The following is a 19,689-nucleotide window of genomic DNA, read 5'->3' as shown; positions in this document are numbered from 1 at the left end:
GAACCAGACCACTTACCATGAACTGATGACTGTTTTGGTGGCCCTGTCACTGCTTACCACATACTGGTGGGCAGTGTTAGGATTGGGGCAGTGGTGGGACTCCAGTGGGGGTGCCGGTGTCATTGTGTGTCACTGGGAAATGATCCCAGTGTCTCCTACCTTCCCCTTAGCGACACTGCAGCCACTGTGCCTCCAGATTGCTGTGATGTCATCTGGCATTTGCTGGAACTGAACACAGTTATGAAGTACGTTCTTCATAACAGCACATACTTGGTGACAGTTAAAAGTATCACCACTCGGATTCATCGTGATGCATTCTGAAGCGATACTTGATTAGAAGGTACTCATGCTTAAGTTGATGGCTGAGAGAAAAACGTGTAGACTCTGTCAGAACTCAAAGACTGACAGACACACTGTCCTGAGGGGTTAGGATGTGAGGCCTACTCGGCCTCAGCTGTGCTTGTAGGTGGTGAATTAGCTCCTGGACTCTGGATGTCCATTTCATTTCTAGTGCGGTAGGTAATGGTGCTTCCCTTGTAGGCTGATGTGAGAGTAAGATGCAGGTAAGTCTCTCCTCCATGAAGACAGTGGGTGTCCAGTCAGTCTTTTCCCCCCTGTGGGTGCTAAAGAAGCCACAGATAAAAGAAGACATATCGAGTGTTTGAACAACGTTAACAGTCTTTCAGTGGGTTTTGGATAGCTTTAGGTGACTGTTATCATTCAGGTGGATGGTAGCAGAATGAGGAGGGTTATCCATGGAGGAGTTTGGCCACTGTCTCTTGCTCACTCTTCATCCATTTAAATGTTTCTACACACTTCCATGCTGTGCTTTGCTCTCCTAGGCTGTAGCACTGGGCAGAAAGAAGTCCAATGAAACAGGTTTTGCCCCTTGTATCTTATAGGAGCAACAGCTATCATCTAGCAATTTGATATGAATGAAAAAAAATCTCCCAGCAACTACTGAGAAATAAGTCCATACATTCAGATAGTTGGAAATAAACCTGCTTAATGTTTATTCCCAACAGGTAAAAACTGAAAAATGACAGCCTAAAGGAAGGGTGGAAATCGTTCTTCTGAAGTAATAGGTTCTATTCAGAAACCCATTAAATATGTTTGGTAAGCCACTGAGTGTTTGAAGTTAAAGCAAAAATTCTTCCTGTGAGCCAGATGTGGGGTATCATGCCAGTTCTATTCTGGAATATCTTATGCGTGGCCCTGAGACTGGCCTAAGTGTTACTTGTGGAGTTAATCATTACCCCAGCAGTTGTCTAAATTGCTCGATTCCGTGCTTGGTTTGACAGTACACATATAGTAAACTGCTTGATTCCACTGGGCTGCACACATAGGCGTCTCCAGAGAGCAGCATGTTCCCTTTGCTCTTTGGGGCTGGACTGGTGGTTCTGAACCTAGTGAGCTCTGCTACGAGCCAGAAGACAGAACCCCTTAGTGGCACTGGGGACCAGCCCCTCTTCCGTGGAGCAGATCGACACGACTTTGCCGTTGTGATCCCTCCAGGAGGCACAGAATGCTTCTGGCAATTTGCCCACCAGACTGGCTACTTCTATTTCAGTTATGAGGTAGGTACGTGGTCATACTGGGGACTTGTTTTTCTTGTTTGTTCATTCCCTTTTATAAAGGGGGTCGGTCAGGTTTTAAATAAATACAAAGTCCTAGTTGTCTTTATTATGCTGTGACTCCCCACCTGTTAGTGAAATGGGTCTGCAGTTAAATGGAAACTTGATAGATGAATAATCACTAAAACATATGGTTTGGCTTCTCAAATTTGGGGCTGTGGCAGTGTGCTCGAAGTCATGGGACAAACTGGGTGCCTCTTCCTGGAGAGGTAATTATCACATTTACTTGAATTTGGAGATGAGAGGGGAAAGAAAGAGTCCATTTTTTAAATATAAAAATAATATGGATATGGTACCAAGCTGAATGAAAAAAAATGACATGGACTTTGGAGACAGACCCAGAGATTTCAAAGATACTTCAGTTAATGAAGTTGGGGAAACAATATTACTCAAATTCCCGCAAATTGAAGAATCACTGACTCAAGGTTTCTCTATGTAGTCAGTCCTGTTGCTTAAATGCTTTAAGCCAAGTACTTTAATCCATGCTGTGCCCAAGGATGGTCTGCTCAACAGTAACTTAGAAGCTGTTCATTTCCTTTGTTCTTTATCTTGGAAACCTATTAACTTTCTAAGTTTTGTTTACATATTTAAAAACTATATTAATCTTACTCCAATGTAACTTAAAATTCATTTTATACTAACTTATCAGAGGTTTTCCTTATCTCTGAATTAATAATAGAATAGTAGCTACCACACAGCTCACAGCCTGGGCTTATCAAGATCCAGCTTGGAGACAAGTACCTATTGAATGCCTTACTTGCTGTCAAGTATCAAATAAGCCCAAGTCTGGTATACCACTGGGGAGGTCAAAGCCAAGTGAGTTCAGCCAAGAACTACATGGCCAGATTCAAGGTCTGAGACATGTTTTCTCACCAGGGGTGCTACTGGCATTTTGGACAATTCTTTTGTCTTGCTTACTGTTTCTAACATGGCAGGATGTTCAGCATTGCTGCCTCCCTGCCCTCCCCTACTCACACGCAACATCACTGCGATACCTTGACCCAAATTCAAGGTGGGGGTTGGGCAGTACCATCCCTGACTGAGAACCACTGTACCGATGGTCACTGGATGTCAATCTTACCATTCAGTTAGCTTCCTGATGATGTAGCAGGGGCTTTTCTCCCTCTTTAATGTGTCTCGGCAGGTTCAGCGGACTCTAGGAATGTCACATGACCGGCACGTCGCTGCCACTGCACATACCCCACAGGGTTTCCTTATAGAGACCTCTAAGCATGTTCGGGGCCAGATTAACTTCTCTACCCACGAGACAGGTCTGTTTCCATTCTCACAGCTATTGTAATAGTCATGTATTTCTTTGAAATTGGGAAAATAATGAGGAAATATTGAAATGAATAAGTACTGAGATGCAAAAGCCCTGACTTTTCCACATACGGATGGTGAAACAGTAGGGAGAAAAAATTAACCTTGAACACCAGAAACCAGATTTTCTGTAGACTGCCAATGGCCAAGGACATTAATCAGATGTCCTTGACTGGGCTCCAGAAGCTTGATTTTATTTCATCATCTCCAGTGAACCAGATTATGGGAAAGTGATCAAAACAGGCAGACCCATTTATGATACAGAATTACAATTAATAAATTTATTATGGGATAGTACTCCAGTCATCAGAACAACTTGAGCCAGTTACCAAAAAGCACATTCAGAATATAAGGAAATGCACGGCCATGACAAATATCCACATTCTAAAACAAAGCACTTCTCCAGTCACCAGAAAATTCCCACAGCCAGATAGAGCCTGTCCTCACTCCGGACAGCACTAGTCAGTTTGAACTGTTCTCTGTACCAGCCAGCTACACAAAAAAAGACAGTATTTCTCAACAGGTATATAAGACAATCCTTCAGTTCACAGCACAGGCTATCAGCATTATTATTTAACATCTTGGCCCCGATAAGCCAGTGGTGCCTTCCAGCCACTTAAGATAATCAAATACACTGCAGCATCTTTCAACCCTGCTCCTCCCCACTGCTCCCCAACTGCCACGTGACCCCAGCTGAGAATAAGCGTCAGTACATACCCCAAACCAGCAGCCCCCATACAGACCACCTTGCAGGAAGTCACTCCTGGATAGCTTCTTTCATTCACACAGCATCCATCTTTTTCCTACTTTCAAGATAAGATGATATCCCAGCTCTAATGGTGTACAAGCAGGCAAACAATATGCTCTTAATATGCTTGTGGTTAGAAATAGCTTAGATGTGAGAATTATAGGTTGAAAAAGATGAAAAAGTTTTCTATCCAATACAGAGCTCAAGTTACTTAAATTTGGCAAAACATTATACTATTTAGTAAATATGTTTCAAGAGCGAGCAGGATCTTCCACATCAAAAACTGAATCTGCAGTTTTGTCTATAGTAGCACATTTAATTTTGGAGAACAGTTATCTCCAGGGAAATTTAGAGGGTGGGAGGGCAGGAGATCAAGAACTTGGTAATGATCTCGGAATTTGTACAGGTTTTTATCAGCTTTGTCTAGCAAACCAGCAAAATCGCTTTGGTTCCGTGCAAGTATACCTCAATTTTGGAGTCTTCTATGAGGGGCCTGAGATGGACCACAAAGAGAATGAAAGAAAACAACTGAATGATACTCTGGATGCAATTGAGGTAATTGTTCTGTGGGAGAGAAACATCCCTGGAAACTAAGTTTAAATTTGGAGGAAAGATTAGAATTAGTGGGAATAATATCATACTAGTGAAAGCTCATTTGGGTAGAAACCAAACTGGCAAAAAGATTTGAAGCCCTTAATTAATTTTGTGCCTTGGAGCTCTTGAAAGTCCTCACTTGTTTTCTACCAGGCATCAGCAAATAATGGCTGATAGCCTTTTAATTTAGATATAACACACCACTTTCAGTGTACAGTTTAGTGGTTTACAAGGTCCTGCAACCATTACCAGCATCTAATTCCAGAAGTTTCATCACTCCAAAAATAAACTGCATGCCTGCTATTCACTCTCTGTTCTCCATGCCCCCACAGTCCTGGGTAATCCCTCACTAATCTCCTTTCTGTTTCTATAGACTTGCCTGTTCTGTACGTTTCATACGAGGGGACTCACACTGTGGCCTTTTGTGTTTGGCTTCTTTCACTCAGCATGTTTTCAAGGTTCACCCATGCTAACACTGTAGCATGTGTTAGTTCTTCATTCCTTTTTCTGGATGGATAATATTCTATTGTATATATGCATCGTATTTTGTTTCTTTACTTATCAGCTGGTAGACATCTGGGTTATTTCCACTTCTTGACTATCATAAATAATGATGCTGTGAGCACCTGCATATAGATTTTTGTGTGAACATACTTCTATTTCTGTACACATAAAAGTGGTATACTCTGCTAGTATGATATTTTTAACTTCAATGAGGAACTGCTCTTTTCCACTGTGGGTAACACATTCTACATCACACCAGCAGTGTTTGTTCAGAGCTGCAATTTCTCTATATCCTTGTCAATGTGTTACTGTCTTTGTTATAGCAACCTTAATGGGTATAAGTGGTATCCTGTGGTTTTTGAGTTGTGTCTCCAGTGACTAATGACACTGAACATTGTTCCATGTGTTTTTTGGCCTTTTGTATATCTAGTTCAGAGAAATGTCTATTCAAATCCTTTGCCCATCTTAAAATCTAGTTTTTTTAAATAGTGGAGTACTAAGAGTCCTTTATATATTCTAGATAACAGTCCTTTATCAGATATATGGTTTGCAAATATTGAGTTGGCCAAAAAAGCTTGTTCAGGATTTTCTAGCCTATCTTCCAGAAAAACTTTTCAGCCAATACAGTATTTTATCCCACTGTTTGGGATCTCTCTCCACTTTCCTGACAGTCTCCCTGATGCACAAAAGCCCAGTTTTTGTAAGTGAAGCTTTACTGGAACAAAACAATGCTCATTTGACAATTACAGTTAGTCCCCCTCTGTATCTGCAGGTGGAGAATCTGAAGATATGGAGGGCTGACAAAGGGACCAGAGCATCCTCTGCAGGTCCTGAGACCAATCTCCCCGCAAATACTGACGGACAGCTAACTGGACACATGTCCGTGGCTGCTTTTGTGCCACAGTGGCAGAGTTTAGTAACTGCAACAGAGACTGTATCACTTGCAAAGCCTAGAATATTTACTGTCCGGCCCTTCAGTAAAAAATTTGCAGGCTCTTATCTTTTACCATATACAAAGAACAGAAGACACTGCCCAGAACGGCATCGATGTGCTAAGTATATGTCTACATCTAGACATACTCTGGAAGAGCTTTCTGGTTTCAGCACTGAAGTTTTTCATTGTAAAAATTATTTTTTTAAAACTGAAGTCCAGGTAATTTTTTCATATACAACAAAACTAGCCATTTACCAACAACTCCAATAGCCCATTTTTTTTTGTTCTGCACCCTCAATAGCCAACTTTTACATATCATAAAATCATGTGAATATAGGTTAGTGCTGGTGGGTACCCAGGTGAGGCTAGATGAGAGATAGAAAGGAACCCTTTCTGTATTTCATTTTCTGTCCCGTAGGAGAGCACACGAAAGGTGCATTACAATATCTTTCACATGTGGCGACACTACAACTTCGCACGCATGAGAAAAACAGCTGACTTTTTCCTTCTCCAATCAAACTATAACTACGTGAATTGGTGGTCAACAGCCCAGAGCCTTGTCATTGTTCTTTCTGGGATCCTGCAGCTGTATTTCTTGAAGCGTCTCTTCAATATCCCAATGACTACAGAAACACAGAAGCCAAGATGCTAAGCTCAAATGACGACAGTGCCCTAGCTCTTTCCTTCTGGGGCACAAGCTTTGTCAAACCTTTGTAAAGTTGTTGGGGGAAAAATCAATTTTAGAAAGTTGTACTCTATGGCTCTCATCTACACAGGCAAAACAGCAATAAAATAATAAAATGTGTTAAGTTCTGACACTGATTATTTGTAAAATATGCACTAAATGCTACCATCAAAATACTGCCCATCATATTGCAACCTCTTAACCTTCACTATATCTATTTAGAAATTAACAGAGAAACTTGGAAGGGAGAAGAGTTGAAACAAATGGGACAAAAATATATAAACTGGGTTTTGTATGTTGCATACTGAAACAGGAGTTGTAGAGTGCTTTGCTGTAACTGAAAAATGCTTTCTTTTTAGAGATGTCATCTTCGAAATTTAAAATAAGCAGTATATGCACTAAAGAAACTACAATACAGGGAGTTAAATTTTTTCTATATGCTTTTTTGCTAAAAAATACTTTAATAATTCTAAAAGTAATTTTGGAAGGCATGGGGGAGGACAGAAGAGCTGAATTATTATTGCAAGGCAGGGTCTCTGATTAGTGCTTTTTGTCCAATCCAGTGAAGTAATTAAAGATTTATAAGAATATACATATAAATGAATCACTCTGCTGTACACCTGAAACTAACACAATATTGTACATCAACCATACTTCAAGAAAAAAAAATTTAATTAAAAACCAAAAGATTTATAACAGAAATCAAGGTGATAAAAATAACATTCAGCCGGGGATCATAAAACTCAAGAAAAAGATCAAGAAAACTGCTTGTTAAAGCCAAGGTAACATAATCAAATTATATTCATAATATCCTGTTCTTAGTAACAAAAATACTCAGTGTAAGTGTTACAAAAACAAGTCTTAGCATGTACTCAACACCATCATTTGCCAAGCGTTGTGTTAGGTGCTTTACAATCATGATTCTGAATTCTAAAAACTATTCTTAGGAAGATGGGTAAGGTATTTACTGAAGTTTAATGACTCATCTAAGGCCATATAGCTGGTAAATGTGAGAAATGGTGTTTGAATCAGAGTTTCTTCTTCCACACCACACAGCACCTATCATATAGAAAAGCCACAGAATAAACTGCCCTTAGTATTTTATCTATATTTCATTTGTAAAATCCCAAACATGACCTACTACTATGATATGGCAATATCTATCTTTCATAATATTAATAAATAGTTAAGAAAATTCATTATGCCACTAAAATTAATTTCCTGTAAAAAAAAAAAAAAGAAAATTCATTATGTTCTTATCACGTGTTTGGAAAACAGTGTTATCACAGATAACAATAACAAGCTATTCTTGTCCTCAGTTCCAACAGTTTAGAACCTGTTACTCAAAACAAGAAGCCCTCTGATTCAAATATAAAACACAGTAATCTATTGAGTCATAATCACAAAGATCCAAAACCCAATTTTTGAGTCATTTCTGCATAGTGAGAATCCAGCCTGCATTTGTCCGTGATAGAGAAAATATTAAACTAAGAAATCCCGGAAGAGGACACAGTGTTGACAAAAATTCAACATGACGGTGGCGCCTACAGAGACACTGGAAACAAAACTAGCCCCTTCCACACAGCCACAAGTCCTTGCGACGATTTTGCTTTAAGTCAATGTCTCTTCATGTCGCACATATTCCCCAATGTCTGCTTGATGAAATACCACAATCGCCATGGGGTCTACTTTCCTGCAGTCTTGTGTGGACTTTGCTGCCACCCCAAAACCCTGGGATTCAAAAGAAGAGACACTGATTCACTCAAGTCATTCCATAAATACGCATTGAGGTCTGGAAACAACAAAGATGAAAAAATACAGTTTTTTGAAGAATTCAAAATATGCCAAGAATTTAGCCTCTCAAGAGCAGACTGAAAACACATCCTTCTTGAAAGAAAAGATACTTGATTTTTTAACAGCCACCATCTCTACTCACCAGAGGGACATCTGCCATGGAGTACACGACAACTCCCTGGTACTGAGAAGTGTTTTCAGTGATTCGCCCAAGTCCAGATTTCAGCACATGGTTCCCATACAGGAAGGACTGCTCTGCTCCAGGTTTTATCCACACTTTATACTAGAAGAAAAAGAATTAAACCCAAAAGACATAAAAATGCTAACAGTTACACCTTTGTAGATTAGCTAGCTACTACGTATGTGGTTAATTTATTTTTCTTATGAACTAAAGCTTTTTTACTTTTACATTGAATTATGGGCGTGTATGTGTATGCTCAGTTGCTCAGTCGTACCCAACTCTTTGTGACCTCAAAACTGAAGTACCCTGACCTACAATACTATGTCAGTTGCAGGTACAAAACATAGTGATTGTTATTGCTACACATCATTTATTTTGTCATATGAATTTTCAGGGAAAGAGGCCTGTTTCCCTTAAACCGTTCACTCCATGACGAGAATTACCAAGAGATTCTTTCCTCAACTCTTCAATTTCTCCCATGGGCTAAAAGTTTAACAGCTCTTTTTCTGTACCCCACTGTGCTCCTCTTCATAGCCACCTATTTACTTTTCGGTCTTGAGCTGCGTCTGCATAGGCTTTTCAATTTTTGCTGGAGATAAGGACCACTACGCAGCCCCACAGGGTTAGCCCCCAGCCCCAACGACGCCCAGGTAGCAGATGTACAGCATCAAGTGCTGGCACTGACCCTAGGCAATGGACAGTGACTCCGTTGCATAGCAGATGTGCCTAATTCTGCGTTCTGATGTGGCCTTCAGCCTTGACTGTCTCCATCCCTAGTGGCGAGCTGAAACCACCCCACAAACCTTGGCATAGGGTGCTAGGTAATCCAGAGCCGTGATGTGCAACCGAAACTTATGAGTCTTGGTGAATTTTCCGAAGCACGTCCCCAACGACACCAGCTTGTCACCGGAGATGTTGGCGGCCAACTTCAAAATCTTCTCACTGAAGGGATAGGGAAGGAGGAGGTGAGGGAGTACGGTGGGACCCAGGCCTGCACCCGCTCCACGCTGCCTACCTGGCCCCGCGCCGCCTCACCTCACGTAGTACACCCGGTCTTTGTGCAGCCTGAAACAGTAGGTGCCGTCGGGCCTGTCGACCAGCAGCTGAAGATTCTCCCCGATGCTGAGAGCAAAATGAGGACTGGAGACTGCGCCCGGAGCCGTCCACGCACCGCGCCCCCCGCCCCACCCTCGCCCCTCCCCGCCAACCACGCACTCCCTCTTCTGCTCCAGCACTCTTACTATTTTGCTATCTTCTCAAACATTACTCGGGTCTCCTCTTCAGTCAGCGGCCGCATTTTCCCGCTGGGTTAGAACGCCGGATCCTCGTGCCTCAGTTAGCGGAAACGGAAGCCCAGCCGCCGGCCGCTCCTTGGCAACCCCAAAGCCGGCCTCTCTAGCTGCTTTCTAATCGTTCCCCACGCTAGCGCCCCGTAATCTGGAGGACTCTCGGGAAAAGAAAGCCGGCCTGAAGAGAAACCATAGAGACAGTGACACCTCCATCCCCAGCCACTTCCGTTTCTAGACTAGAAAGTCAGCGCCCTCCCTGGACGGGAGAGGAAGTGACGCTGTTGCCGAAAACATGGCGGCGACGGCGACGATCCCATGTTCAACTACGGCCTCGGCCACGACGACAGCCACCGCGGCTGCTCTCGGGGAGGTGGAGGATGAAGGGCTCCTGGCGTCGCTGTTCCGGGACCGCTTTCCGGAGGCCCAGTGGCGCGAGCGGCCTGACGTGGGACGCTATCTCAGGGAGTTGAGTGGCTCAGGACTGGAGCGGCTGCGGCGGGAGCCCGAGCGCCTGGCCGAGGAGCGAGCGCAGCTGCTGCAGCAGACGCGCGACTTGGCCTTCGCCAACTACAAGACCTTCATCCGCGGCGCCGAGTGCACCGAGCGCATCCACCGCCTCTTTGGGGATGTGGAGGAGTCGCTCGGCCGCCTGCTTGACCGCTTGCCCAGCTTCCAACAGAGCTGCAGGTGCGGTGGGCCCGGAGCTAGAGGGGCTTCTAATAACTGTAATAGCTGTCTTTATGATGATAGAAATACTTAACACTTAGTGCTTACTATATGCCAGCTTCTCCTCTGAGCATTTTATTAATCTTTTTAAGCATCACAGCAGCCTTCGAGGTAGGTACGCCATTCCCATTTTGTGTATAAGGAAATTGAGACTGCCCCAGGATGTTTGGAACCCAGCAGCACATTCCTCTTACAGGGCTGTTGTGAGCACTAAATGGAATGCATACAAAGCACTTACCATTGGGTCTGACATATCGTAATTAACACCCTACAATTGTCAGTTTAATATATTTGCATATTTAGGTAAACATACACACATCACACATACACACAACACACACGTACATAACGATAGCTTGGCTCAGAGATCATCTGATCCAAAACTTTCATTGACAGGAGACTGACAAGGAAATCCCATTTGGGAGCAGTAATAATCCTCAAAAAAACCCCACAGAAACCCCACCAAACTTCCTTTTTGAACCATATTCTGCCTCTCTCCATCATTATCCCTAATTCTGCCTTCCAGCCTTTCATGAGAAAGTGTTTTCTTTAGAGTCTTTCAATATTTGAGAATAGCTTTCATATTCTTCCAGTCCTCTAGAATAGAGAGGGGGCTTCACAAAGCAGGCCTCTGCAGTTACAGAGAAGAAAGGGAGACTAGCAGGAACTAAGGTTGGATAATAGCAGAGGAGATTAAGAGGCTGAGGGAACTTGGGGATTAGGTTGTAGTTCAAAGCTACTTGGGGCATCATGCAAATAAGAACAGTTGTTATTAAAGGAACATTTACTCCATATCAGATTCTGTGTTAAATGGTTTATACCCATCAACTCATTTAATCCTCACATCCTTATGAGGTGGGTCGTAATACTATTTTACCAATGAAGAAACAGTTCAGAGAGACTTAAATACCTTTCCATGGCTTGTTAAGTGGCATATCTGGATTCAAATCTTTTTTTTTTTTTTTAATCACTTACTAGCTGTGTGATCTTAGACAAGTTGCTTTAAATCTCTGGGATAAAAGTACCTGAGTTTGGTGTGAAGATTAGATTAATCGTCTAGCCTGGGGTCAGTTCACAGTAAGTGCTTGGTAACTGGATGCACAGCAGTGAACCACCAAATGTTCTCCTGACTGTTGCTAGGAATTTTGTGAAAGAGGCTGAGGAGATCAGTTCCAATCGCCGGATGAACACCCTGACTCTAAACCGGCACACGGAAATCCTGGAAATCCTGGAGATCCCTCAGCTCATGGACACCTGTGTCCGGAACAGCTATTATGAGGAGGCCCTGGAGCTGGCAGCCTATGTACGTCGACTAGAAAGGAAATACTCCTCCATCCCTGTCATCCAGGTAGCCAACTTGCCCAGAGAAGACTCAGACCGAGGTGCTTATGGCCAGGACTTCTGTGGCCATCACTGACCCTGTAGGCAGAAATCTTGGGGAAACTCCTGGCATATTTCACATCAGTTACTGCGAGGCAAGCAGGCTTGCTCATAAAACATACATTCATTATTCAGTCAGTTGGTAAATATTAACCACGGGCCAGGCAGTGATCTAGGTGCTGGGGAACTAGTGTGAACAAAGGCAAGGCTGTGGCTCATGTGACTGTAAGCTGTTAACTGGCAAATAAATAATATCCTTTCAGATAGTGAAATACAGCAGGGAGTGGGCCAGGAGACTAGGTGGGTTGCTCCAGGAAGAGTGGTCAGGAAAGGCTTTTCTAGAGAAGTAACATTTAAGCTGAGACCCAGATGATGAGAAGCCAGCCACATGATGTGGGAGAGACCAAACCAGAAAGTGTCTGACCAAGTAGAGCAGGCTAAGGAGAGAAGTTGGGAGTGTTTAGAAGTAAAAAAGACAGCCATTCTGGCTGGTCTGCGGTGAGCAAGGGGAGAGCATTAGGACTCAGGTGAGGGCAGGAGAACCAGGCAGGGCCTGTAGGCTACAGTGAACCAGATCTTTGTTGGTGAGCCTGGATGCACCAATTTTAGGAGGTCTATCTCATAGGTCAGGACGGCGGTGGGAATGTTGGCTGGCAATATTCAGGGCTAGTAGAGTGGGTTCCGGGGAGTGTCTTCCCCAGCGTACTGACTCACCCCGTGTTGTCAGGGCATTGTGAACGAAGTGCGCCAGTCCATGCAGCTGATGCTGAGCCAGCTCATCCAACAACTGAGGACCAACATCCAGCTCCCTGCCTGCCTCCGGGTCATTGGCTTTCTACGGCAAATGGATGTCTTCACTGAGGCTGAGCTGAGGGTCAAGTTCCTTCAGGCCCGAGATGCTTGGCTCCGTTCCATCCTGACTGCCATCCCCAATGATGATCCCTATTTCCACATCACAAAAACCATCGAGGCCTGCCGTGTCCATCTGTTCGATATTATCACCCAGTACCGTGCCATCTTCTCAGACGAGGACCCTCTGCTGCCTCCTGCCATGGGTGAACACACGGTGAATGAGAGTGCCATCTTCCACGGCTGGGTGCTGCAGAAAGTCTCACAGTTCCTGCAGGTGCTGGAGACTGACCTTAACCGAGGGATTGGCAGCCGTCTGGACTCTCTGCTGGGCCAGTGCATGTACTTTGGGCTGTCCTTCAGTCGAGTGGGGGCTGATTTCCGGGGTCAGTTGGCGCCTGTTTTCCAGCAGGTGGCTATCAACACTTTCCAGAAAGCAATTCAGGAGGCCGTCGAGAAGTTCCAGGATGAAATGAACTCTTACACCCTCATCTCGACTCCAGCAGTCCTGGGCAGCAGTGCCCTGCCGGCTGCTGCTCCGGTCACTCAGCCGGGCACCCTGCAGCCGCCCATGGTGCTCTTAGACTTCCCGCCCCTTGCCTGCTTCCTCAACAGCATTCTGGTCGCCTTCAATGATCTGCGCCTCTGCTGCCCTGTGGCCCTGGCACAGGAGGTGACCAGGGCCCTGGAAGACGCCCTTGACAAGGTGAGTGCAGACTGTTGGCTCTCTACTGGGGCCTTTTTTTTTTGCTGGGGTGGCTGCGGGGCCACTCCTTTCGTTACAGGTGGCCAGACTTTTGTAATACACCAGTCCGTGTGACAGGGTGTCTATTGACTTAGGTTTAGTGTGGTTTTAGAGGTTTTTCTAGTTGAAAAGGTCTGGTTAGTCCTCCTTCATGAAGTGGCTCACGTGTAGTCATTTTTCAGTGATGTATTGGATTTCTGTTGCTGCATGACAAACTCACACAAACACAGCAGCTTAAAACAACACGTTTATCATGTCTCAGTTTCTGTGGGTCAGGAGTCCAGGCACAGTATAACTGGGCTGACCTTCTGCTCACAAGGTTGCAATCGAGTTGTTGCCCGACTGTGGACTCATCTGGGTCTCAGGATCCCCTCCTTTCAGGTTCATTCACAGTGGCATATTCCTGTTCCTTACAGTTGTAGGACTGAGGCCCTCAACTCGTAGAGACCACCCCACTCCGTGAGCAGTTCACAGCTTTTGATTCTTCAGGGCCAGTGGGAGAGCATCTCTCCTGCCTGAGTCTCTTCCTCAGCCCTCTTTTTAAGAGGCTCATCTAATTAAGTCAGACCCACCCAGGATAACTTCCTTTTTCATTAATTCACAGTCAGCCAATTTGGGATGTTAATGAAAACTGCAGAATCCTTCACCTTTGCCATATCCTATTGGTTCTGCCTGCGCTCAAGGAGGAGGAGAAAACACAAGGGAGTGGGTACCAGGAGGTGGGGATCACAAGAGCCATCTTAGAATTCTGCCTAATATAAGTGACACTACTGATCTCACTAATATCCGAGTATGGTGCACATTTTTAAACATTAAATCTTAGATGTTGAGGTGCTTCTTATAATTGATGGCATCTTATAGTCCCTGTCAACCAGGTGGCAGTTGTGACATGCTTGCATCAAGTCTTTCTGTTGATGTCCTCCTGTAAAAAACAGCAAGAAAGCATGAGCAATGAAGCTTTATAGGGTCAGTGAAATTCAGATAATAGTAATTAGCTAATATCCATCTAGAGCTTACCTCATGTCACGTAGTTCATCATACTTTTTACATATTCAGCCTTTATCCTCACAACTCTTTGAGGTTAGGTCCGTTTGCTGACTCTGCTTTATAGATGAGTGAACTATCAGACACAGAGGGCTTAAGTAATCAGAGGCCACAGAAGCAGAGTGCACAGCTGGAGCTAGAGCTCAGAACATCTGGCACCAGAGGCTCTTTGTTATTTACTTGTTTGTTTGGCAGTACATTGCAGCTTGTGACCAGGGATTGAACCCAGGCCCTGGCATCCTAACCACTGAACCACCAGGCAATTTCCCACAGTCTCTGTTCTTAACCCTGTCACCATGACACCTGTCTGTAATGTTAGCTAGGCTTACTCTGTTATTTGTATGTGGAAATAGTGAATGTTCTTTATATGTGGAAATAATGTATGTTCTTTTCCAGGTCTGTTTTCCTCCTCCTCTACAGTTTTCTAGTGGTTCTAGCATTCTGGAACGTCAGAGGCCTTACTCAGTAAAAGCTCTTATGGTATTGCTGATATTTTCCTGGATCCATTAGAGTTCTAGTCCATCTCCCATGGGAGCCAAAAATGATGTAGTCTGTGTATTTCATGATGTTCCTGCTTGGGAAACTGCACAAATAATAAAACTAGTTGAGTAAGAACTACATCATTGAAGTGACAGAATTGTGAAGACTGACCACAGTTGTGAATTTAAACAAGATAATGATGTACTGTTTGGAAGGACTGGTCTTTTGGAAAACTTCAGGGCTGCACATCTTTGTCACTTTTGATGGGGATAGATTAACAGGTAATTGGTGGTGCCCTTTTCTCCTAGGTAACTAAAGTAATCCTGGCCTTCCATCGTGCAGAAGAGGCTGCCTTCAGCAGTGGGGAGCAAGAGCTCTTTGTCCAGTTCTGCACTGTCTTCCTGGAAGACCTTGTTCCTTATTTAAATCGCTGTCTCCAAGTCCTTTTTCCTCCAGCTCAGATAGCACAGATCTTAGGTAAGAGAGGAGAAGATAAGGTTTTTAAAACTATTTTATTGACATAATTCACATACTAAGTAATTCACCTATTTTTAAAATTCAAAGTTTTTAGTAAAAATGTACAGAGGTGTGTACAACCATTGCTATCATCTAATTTTAGAACATTTCCATCACCCCAAAGATCCCTGGTGTTCACCTGTGGTCATTCCCCAATCCCACCCTTAGCCCCTGCCAACTACTAACCTACTTTCTGTTGCAGCAGACTCTCCTTCTGGACATTTCTCATCAGTAGACTCATTCAGTTTGTTTACATCTGGCTAAGTGAAAGAAGCCAATCACAAAAAACCATAGTGTATGATTCTATTGCCATGAAATGCTTATAGACGGTGTTTATTAAGTATTTTTTTGTAATTTGCCTTCGTATCCCTTTGTCCACTGTCTCTGTGCGGCGAAGGGCATGCGGGAGGGCAGTGGGCAGTGGTCGCACCAGCAGAGTGGCTGCTCTTGGCTCCCCCAGCTTCTCCTTGGCCCTGTCCGGGGAAGCCGGTGGCTGTCCAGGCTCTCCTGGCACTGTCTGTCTCCATCCGCCCTGCACTCTGCTGTTTCGATTACCTTCACAGTCTGGCTTTTACGGCACAGCTCCCTGTCCCCTATCACAAAGGTGACTTTTACTCTACTGAAATGTGCTGTGTTCGTTACTCCCAATAAGTATTTTGGGTTTTTTCCCCTTGTAGACACATAAATATTTAAACCTATTAAACGCTTTTTTCACTTATGTTCTTTACCTTCTGGGTCAGGCATACCACCTACTCAGCTTTCCAAGTACGGAAACCTGGGGCACGTGAACGTCAGCGTCGTCCAGGAGCCTCTGGCCTTTATTCTGCCCAAGAGAGAGCCGGTCTTCTGTCTGGACAAGGAGCTAGTCCCCGAGCTCCCGGCTCCAGCGCCAGCACTGCCTCCCAAGGCGCCGAGCCCCGAGCCGGTCACCCTGGCTGTCCCTGACGCGGGGCAGGAGGAGGTGGAGTCCGCGGGGCCCCCGCAGCCGGACGAGCCTAGTGCGGGCATCTGACCGGTGCTGCCTGCCCCTCAGGCCTGTGCGGCCTGTACCTGGGCGTGGGGCCGGGGAAGGTTACGCAACCCCGGTGGGAACGGGTGTTGCCCCGCGTGGGAGAGACTGCAAAAGGCGTAATTCAAGAGAGAACCCCCAATACTGTAAAGCGACCATATTCCAATTAAATTTTAAAAATAGTGAACCTCTTGGCTGTTCTTGTAAATGCGTGGTTAAACTACCAGAAACGGGACTTAATAAGGTTGAAAGCCGCTGCGGAGAGGCAGGCTGCGTACGGGGAGCGGCGCCAGCGCTCCCGGAAGGTGCACGGAAACTTCACTTCCCGGCGTCCCTGGAGGCGGAGCCTCGGCTACGGGGGCCGGCGAGGGACGCGTTCGGGCGGGCTACTCTGCTCCACGCACCATGGGTCACCCGGGGGCTGGGCTGCTGCTGCGGTGGCTGCGGGCGCCGCGGTGCGTTGGGTCGGCCCTGCTGTGGGGAGAGCGGGTAGCGGTCGGCGGCGCCCGAGCCTACAGCTCCACGCCCGCCCGGGATGGACTCGAGGGGCCGGCGCGCCGGCGCTCCTACTGGCGCTACGTGCGGCGTCTGGTGCAGGGAACGCCGGCGCCGCCATACCCGCGCGTGTGCCAGGTTGGGGATCCGGCGCTGCGGGCCGTGGCGGCCCCGGTAGAGCCGGCGCAGCTGGCGGGACCCGAGCTGCAGCGGCTGGTGGAGCGGCTAGTGCAAGTGATGCGGCGCCAGCATTGCGTGGGCTTGAGCGCGCCGCAACTCGGAGTGCCGCTGCAGGTACTGGCGCTGGAGTTCCCCGAGGCGCTCTTCCGCGCTTGCGCGCCGCGAGTGCGAGAGGCCCGTCAGATGGAGCCCTTCCCCCTGCGCGTGTTCGTGAATCCCAGCCTGCGGGTGCTGGACAGCCAGCTGGTCACCTTCCCTGAGGGCTGCGAGAGTGTCGCCGGCTTCCTTGCTTGCGTGCCCCGCTTCCAGGCGGTGCAGATCTCAGGTGCGGAGAGGTGGGGTCCCTGGGGCGGCGACTGGGTTCCTGTGTGCTCCTATTCAACCTGTGTAGGCGGCGGGCTCGGATCCCACGAAACAGTTTACGCCAAGTTGCAGTTGAAGTGTAGACATGTGGATGGCTGATCTGAGGAGCCTACTGACATGAACAAAAAGCAGACCCAGAGTGGACGAAATTCAGGACGGCGGATGGGGCAGGAGGTGCCTGTGAGAGCAGGGCCAGCTCAACTGGGGCACAGGGGTGGGGACTGGAAGGGTGGCCTGGTTCCACTATGAGCTGTCACCCCGTTCTCTGCCATGTCGCTCACCCCTGTCTCTTCTCTCTCTCTCTCTCACACACACATCTCTGCTACTATTAGATCTGTCGTGGTGGCCTGGGAGAAGTGGAACCCATCTTTGCCTAGCTCAGTCAGGGTGATAAGCCAGTACCTGTCTGTCATACCACAGGATATTGTGCAGAATGTGATTCTTTGCTGGAGGGTTGGGATGGTGGTTCTTCTTGAGCAAGCCACTTGGGAAGATCATTTCTCATTTTAGCCCAATAGTGAGCCTAGCAACCCACCTGTCAGGGTTGGGAACCTGGTTGAATACTTGGTAGAGTCAGAGTTCAGATTTCGTTTTTAGGATGGAGAGGGGCTGCCGTCTGCATTCCCTTCCGATGCTGCCTCTTGTAAACACAGCCAGGGGCAGGGAAAGTCTTAGCAGGTTGACAATGATGCAGTTCCAGCATGTCCTCACCCAGGCTGTACCTTCCTCTGCAGGGTTGGACCCTAGAGGAGAGCAGGTGGTGTGGCAGGCGAGTGGGTGGGCAGCCCGCATCATCCAGCACGAGATGGACCACTTGCAGGGCTGCCTGTTCATTGACAAAATGGACAGCAAGACGTTTACAAACATCCACTGGATGGAAGTGAATGACTAACCAAGACGCACACACTCCGGCTGTGAGCTGGGCACATCTTCCTTGCTGGACTTGGTGCTGGCTCTGCTCTGACAGAAAACCACCGACTGCCAAAGCTGCCGAACTGAGTTGGAGGAAGATGCTAAAAATGTGCACCCTGAAATGAGCTATGGACAGTATATCTTCAACTTGAAAAGAGAAACATCTCTCCTAAAGGAGTGGGCATTTCCTGGCAATTTTGTATAGAAATGGGAGGTGAGGGGTGCAAATAAATAGCCACTCTAAGTAGACATGATTTCAGAAGTGTAGCCATCTATTCCCCAAGCCAAGATTAGGTTATGATGTAACCTCCCAAACATCTGAAAGCTGTGTTTAAAATGCAGATTAAGGCTGTGGTTGCTCGTCTTCACCAACTTCTTATGTTACAAAGGGTCTGTGTGTGTTACTTGCATAGTCTCTGTTTTGGATACCAGTCTGCCTGTGGAAGTAAAACACAGGACAGAATATCCCCAGCTCAATGCCAGTATTAAGGTAACCGAGTCATAAGTTTTTCAAGGTTCAGATAGCTTAGGTCTCAGGCTTCTGCTTTCCACCTTTAACAGGCCTGGGGCAGATTTTCCTGCTGAGATCTCTTAGGTAGCTGGGACGTGGCTCGTTCTTTGGGTGGAGGCCATGGAGCAGGGCTGGGAAAGGGGCAATACAGGTTTCCCCATGATCTGAGAGAATTCTGATGAAGCCTTTCCTAAGCTGAAATAGCATACATGGAAGAAGCAGTTACCTTAGGACACATCATGCTAACAGGTGCACAAAATAAATCGAGATACAGCACAGATGCTCACAGACACAGTTCAAAGCGATGATGGCTTGAGGCTGAGATCCTGAGTGTAGCTCCTGGGGAAGGAGCTTGGTGGTGCCACTCTGGCTGCTCTGAGTGCTCGCTGCTTCTCTAAGAGCTTGCTGCAAAACAGAAGCTGAATGGTGTTTTAGCTTTTGCCTTTTTTTGTAAAAGTGAAAGTCCTCTTCAAGTTTCTTTCCATTAGTGAAAACAGGTACTAACGTAGGTTTTCATAGAAGTGAAGCAGTGCAAAGTGGTTTCAACAAGTGGGGACTGCCTGTAGTTGAGAAGGAGCAATGAGCCTTTTCCTGTCACAATCAGGGCAGAAACAGGAAGCAGAATATCTGCTTCCTTGTCACCACACTTATTCTGAAAAAATAAACCAGCGTCATGGTGACCACGGTTTTAGCTCTAAGATTCTGTCAGAGCTTTGACAAGAGGTGAAGGAACTCATTTTTATGTTGAGTTTTGCCATGCAGGTACTCTTACTGAAGTCCTCCAAAATCCAAATAC

At 46.0% G+C, this 19,689-nt stretch overlaps 4 protein-coding genes across 6 annotated transcripts; 3 read left to right on the top strand and 1 right to left on the bottom strand.

Moving 5' to 3' along the window:
• TMED6 (transmembrane p24 trafficking protein 6) lies at window positions 208-6,543 on the top strand. Of its 2 annotated transcripts, none has more exons than XM_018062211.1 (4): window positions 208-1,577; window positions 2,779-2,905; window positions 4,109-4,257; window positions 5,573-6,271. In XM_018062211.1, exons 1-4 carry the CDS (start codon window positions 1,365-1,367, stop codon window positions 6,002-6,004), a joined length of 921 nt encoding a protein of 306 aa, XP_017917700.1. In that variant the 5' UTR covers window positions 208-1,364; the 3' UTR covers window positions 6,005-6,271. The 2 variants fall into 2 exon arrangements, with proteins under 2 accessions (XP_017917700.1, XP_005692245.1); XM_005692188.3 differs by having other exon boundaries at window positions 991-1,577; window positions 6,153-6,543.
• Window positions 6,648-9,875, bottom strand: NIP7 (NIP7, nucleolar pre-rRNA processing protein). Of its 2 annotated transcripts, none has more exons than XM_005692185.3 (5): window positions 9,636-9,864; window positions 9,430-9,516; window positions 9,198-9,336; window positions 8,356-8,496; window positions 6,648-8,150 (listed from the first exon to the last, which is right to left on the bottom strand). In XM_005692185.3, exons 1-5 carry the CDS (start codon window positions 9,689-9,691, stop codon window positions 8,031-8,033), a joined length of 543 nt encoding a protein of 180 aa, XP_005692242.1. In that variant the 5' UTR covers window positions 9,692-9,864; the 3' UTR covers window positions 6,648-8,030. The 2 variants fall into 2 exon arrangements, with proteins under 2 accessions (XP_005692242.1, XP_005692243.1); XM_005692186.3 differs by having other exon boundaries at window positions 8,123-8,211; window positions 9,636-9,875.
• Window positions 9,938-16,619, top strand: COG8 (component of oligomeric golgi complex 8). The gene is made up of 5 exons (XM_018062208.1): window positions 9,938-10,370; window positions 11,550-11,757; window positions 12,517-13,344; window positions 15,216-15,384; window positions 16,164-16,619. Exons 1-5 carry the CDS (start codon window positions 9,976-9,978, stop codon window positions 16,433-16,435), a joined length of 1,872 nt encoding a protein of 623 aa, XP_017917697.1. The 5' UTR covers window positions 9,938-9,975; the 3' UTR covers window positions 16,436-16,619.
• PDF (peptide deformylase (mitochondrial)) lies at window positions 16,738-18,636 on the top strand. The gene is made up of 2 exons (XM_018062212.1): window positions 16,738-17,432; window positions 18,205-18,636. Exons 1-2 carry the CDS (start codon window positions 16,838-16,840, stop codon window positions 18,360-18,362), a joined length of 753 nt encoding a protein of 250 aa, XP_017917701.1. The 5' UTR covers window positions 16,738-16,837; the 3' UTR covers window positions 18,363-18,636.

This window comes from Capra hircus, chromosome 18, assembly GCF_001704415.2.
Source record: "Capra hircus breed San Clemente chromosome 18, ASM170441v1, whole genome shotgun sequence".
NCBI classification, from domain to species: Eukaryota; Metazoa; Chordata; class Mammalia; order Artiodactyla; family Bovidae; genus Capra; species Capra hircus.
Note: the sequence above shows the minus strand (reverse complement) of the source record. Positions and strands in the feature narration are given on the sequence as shown.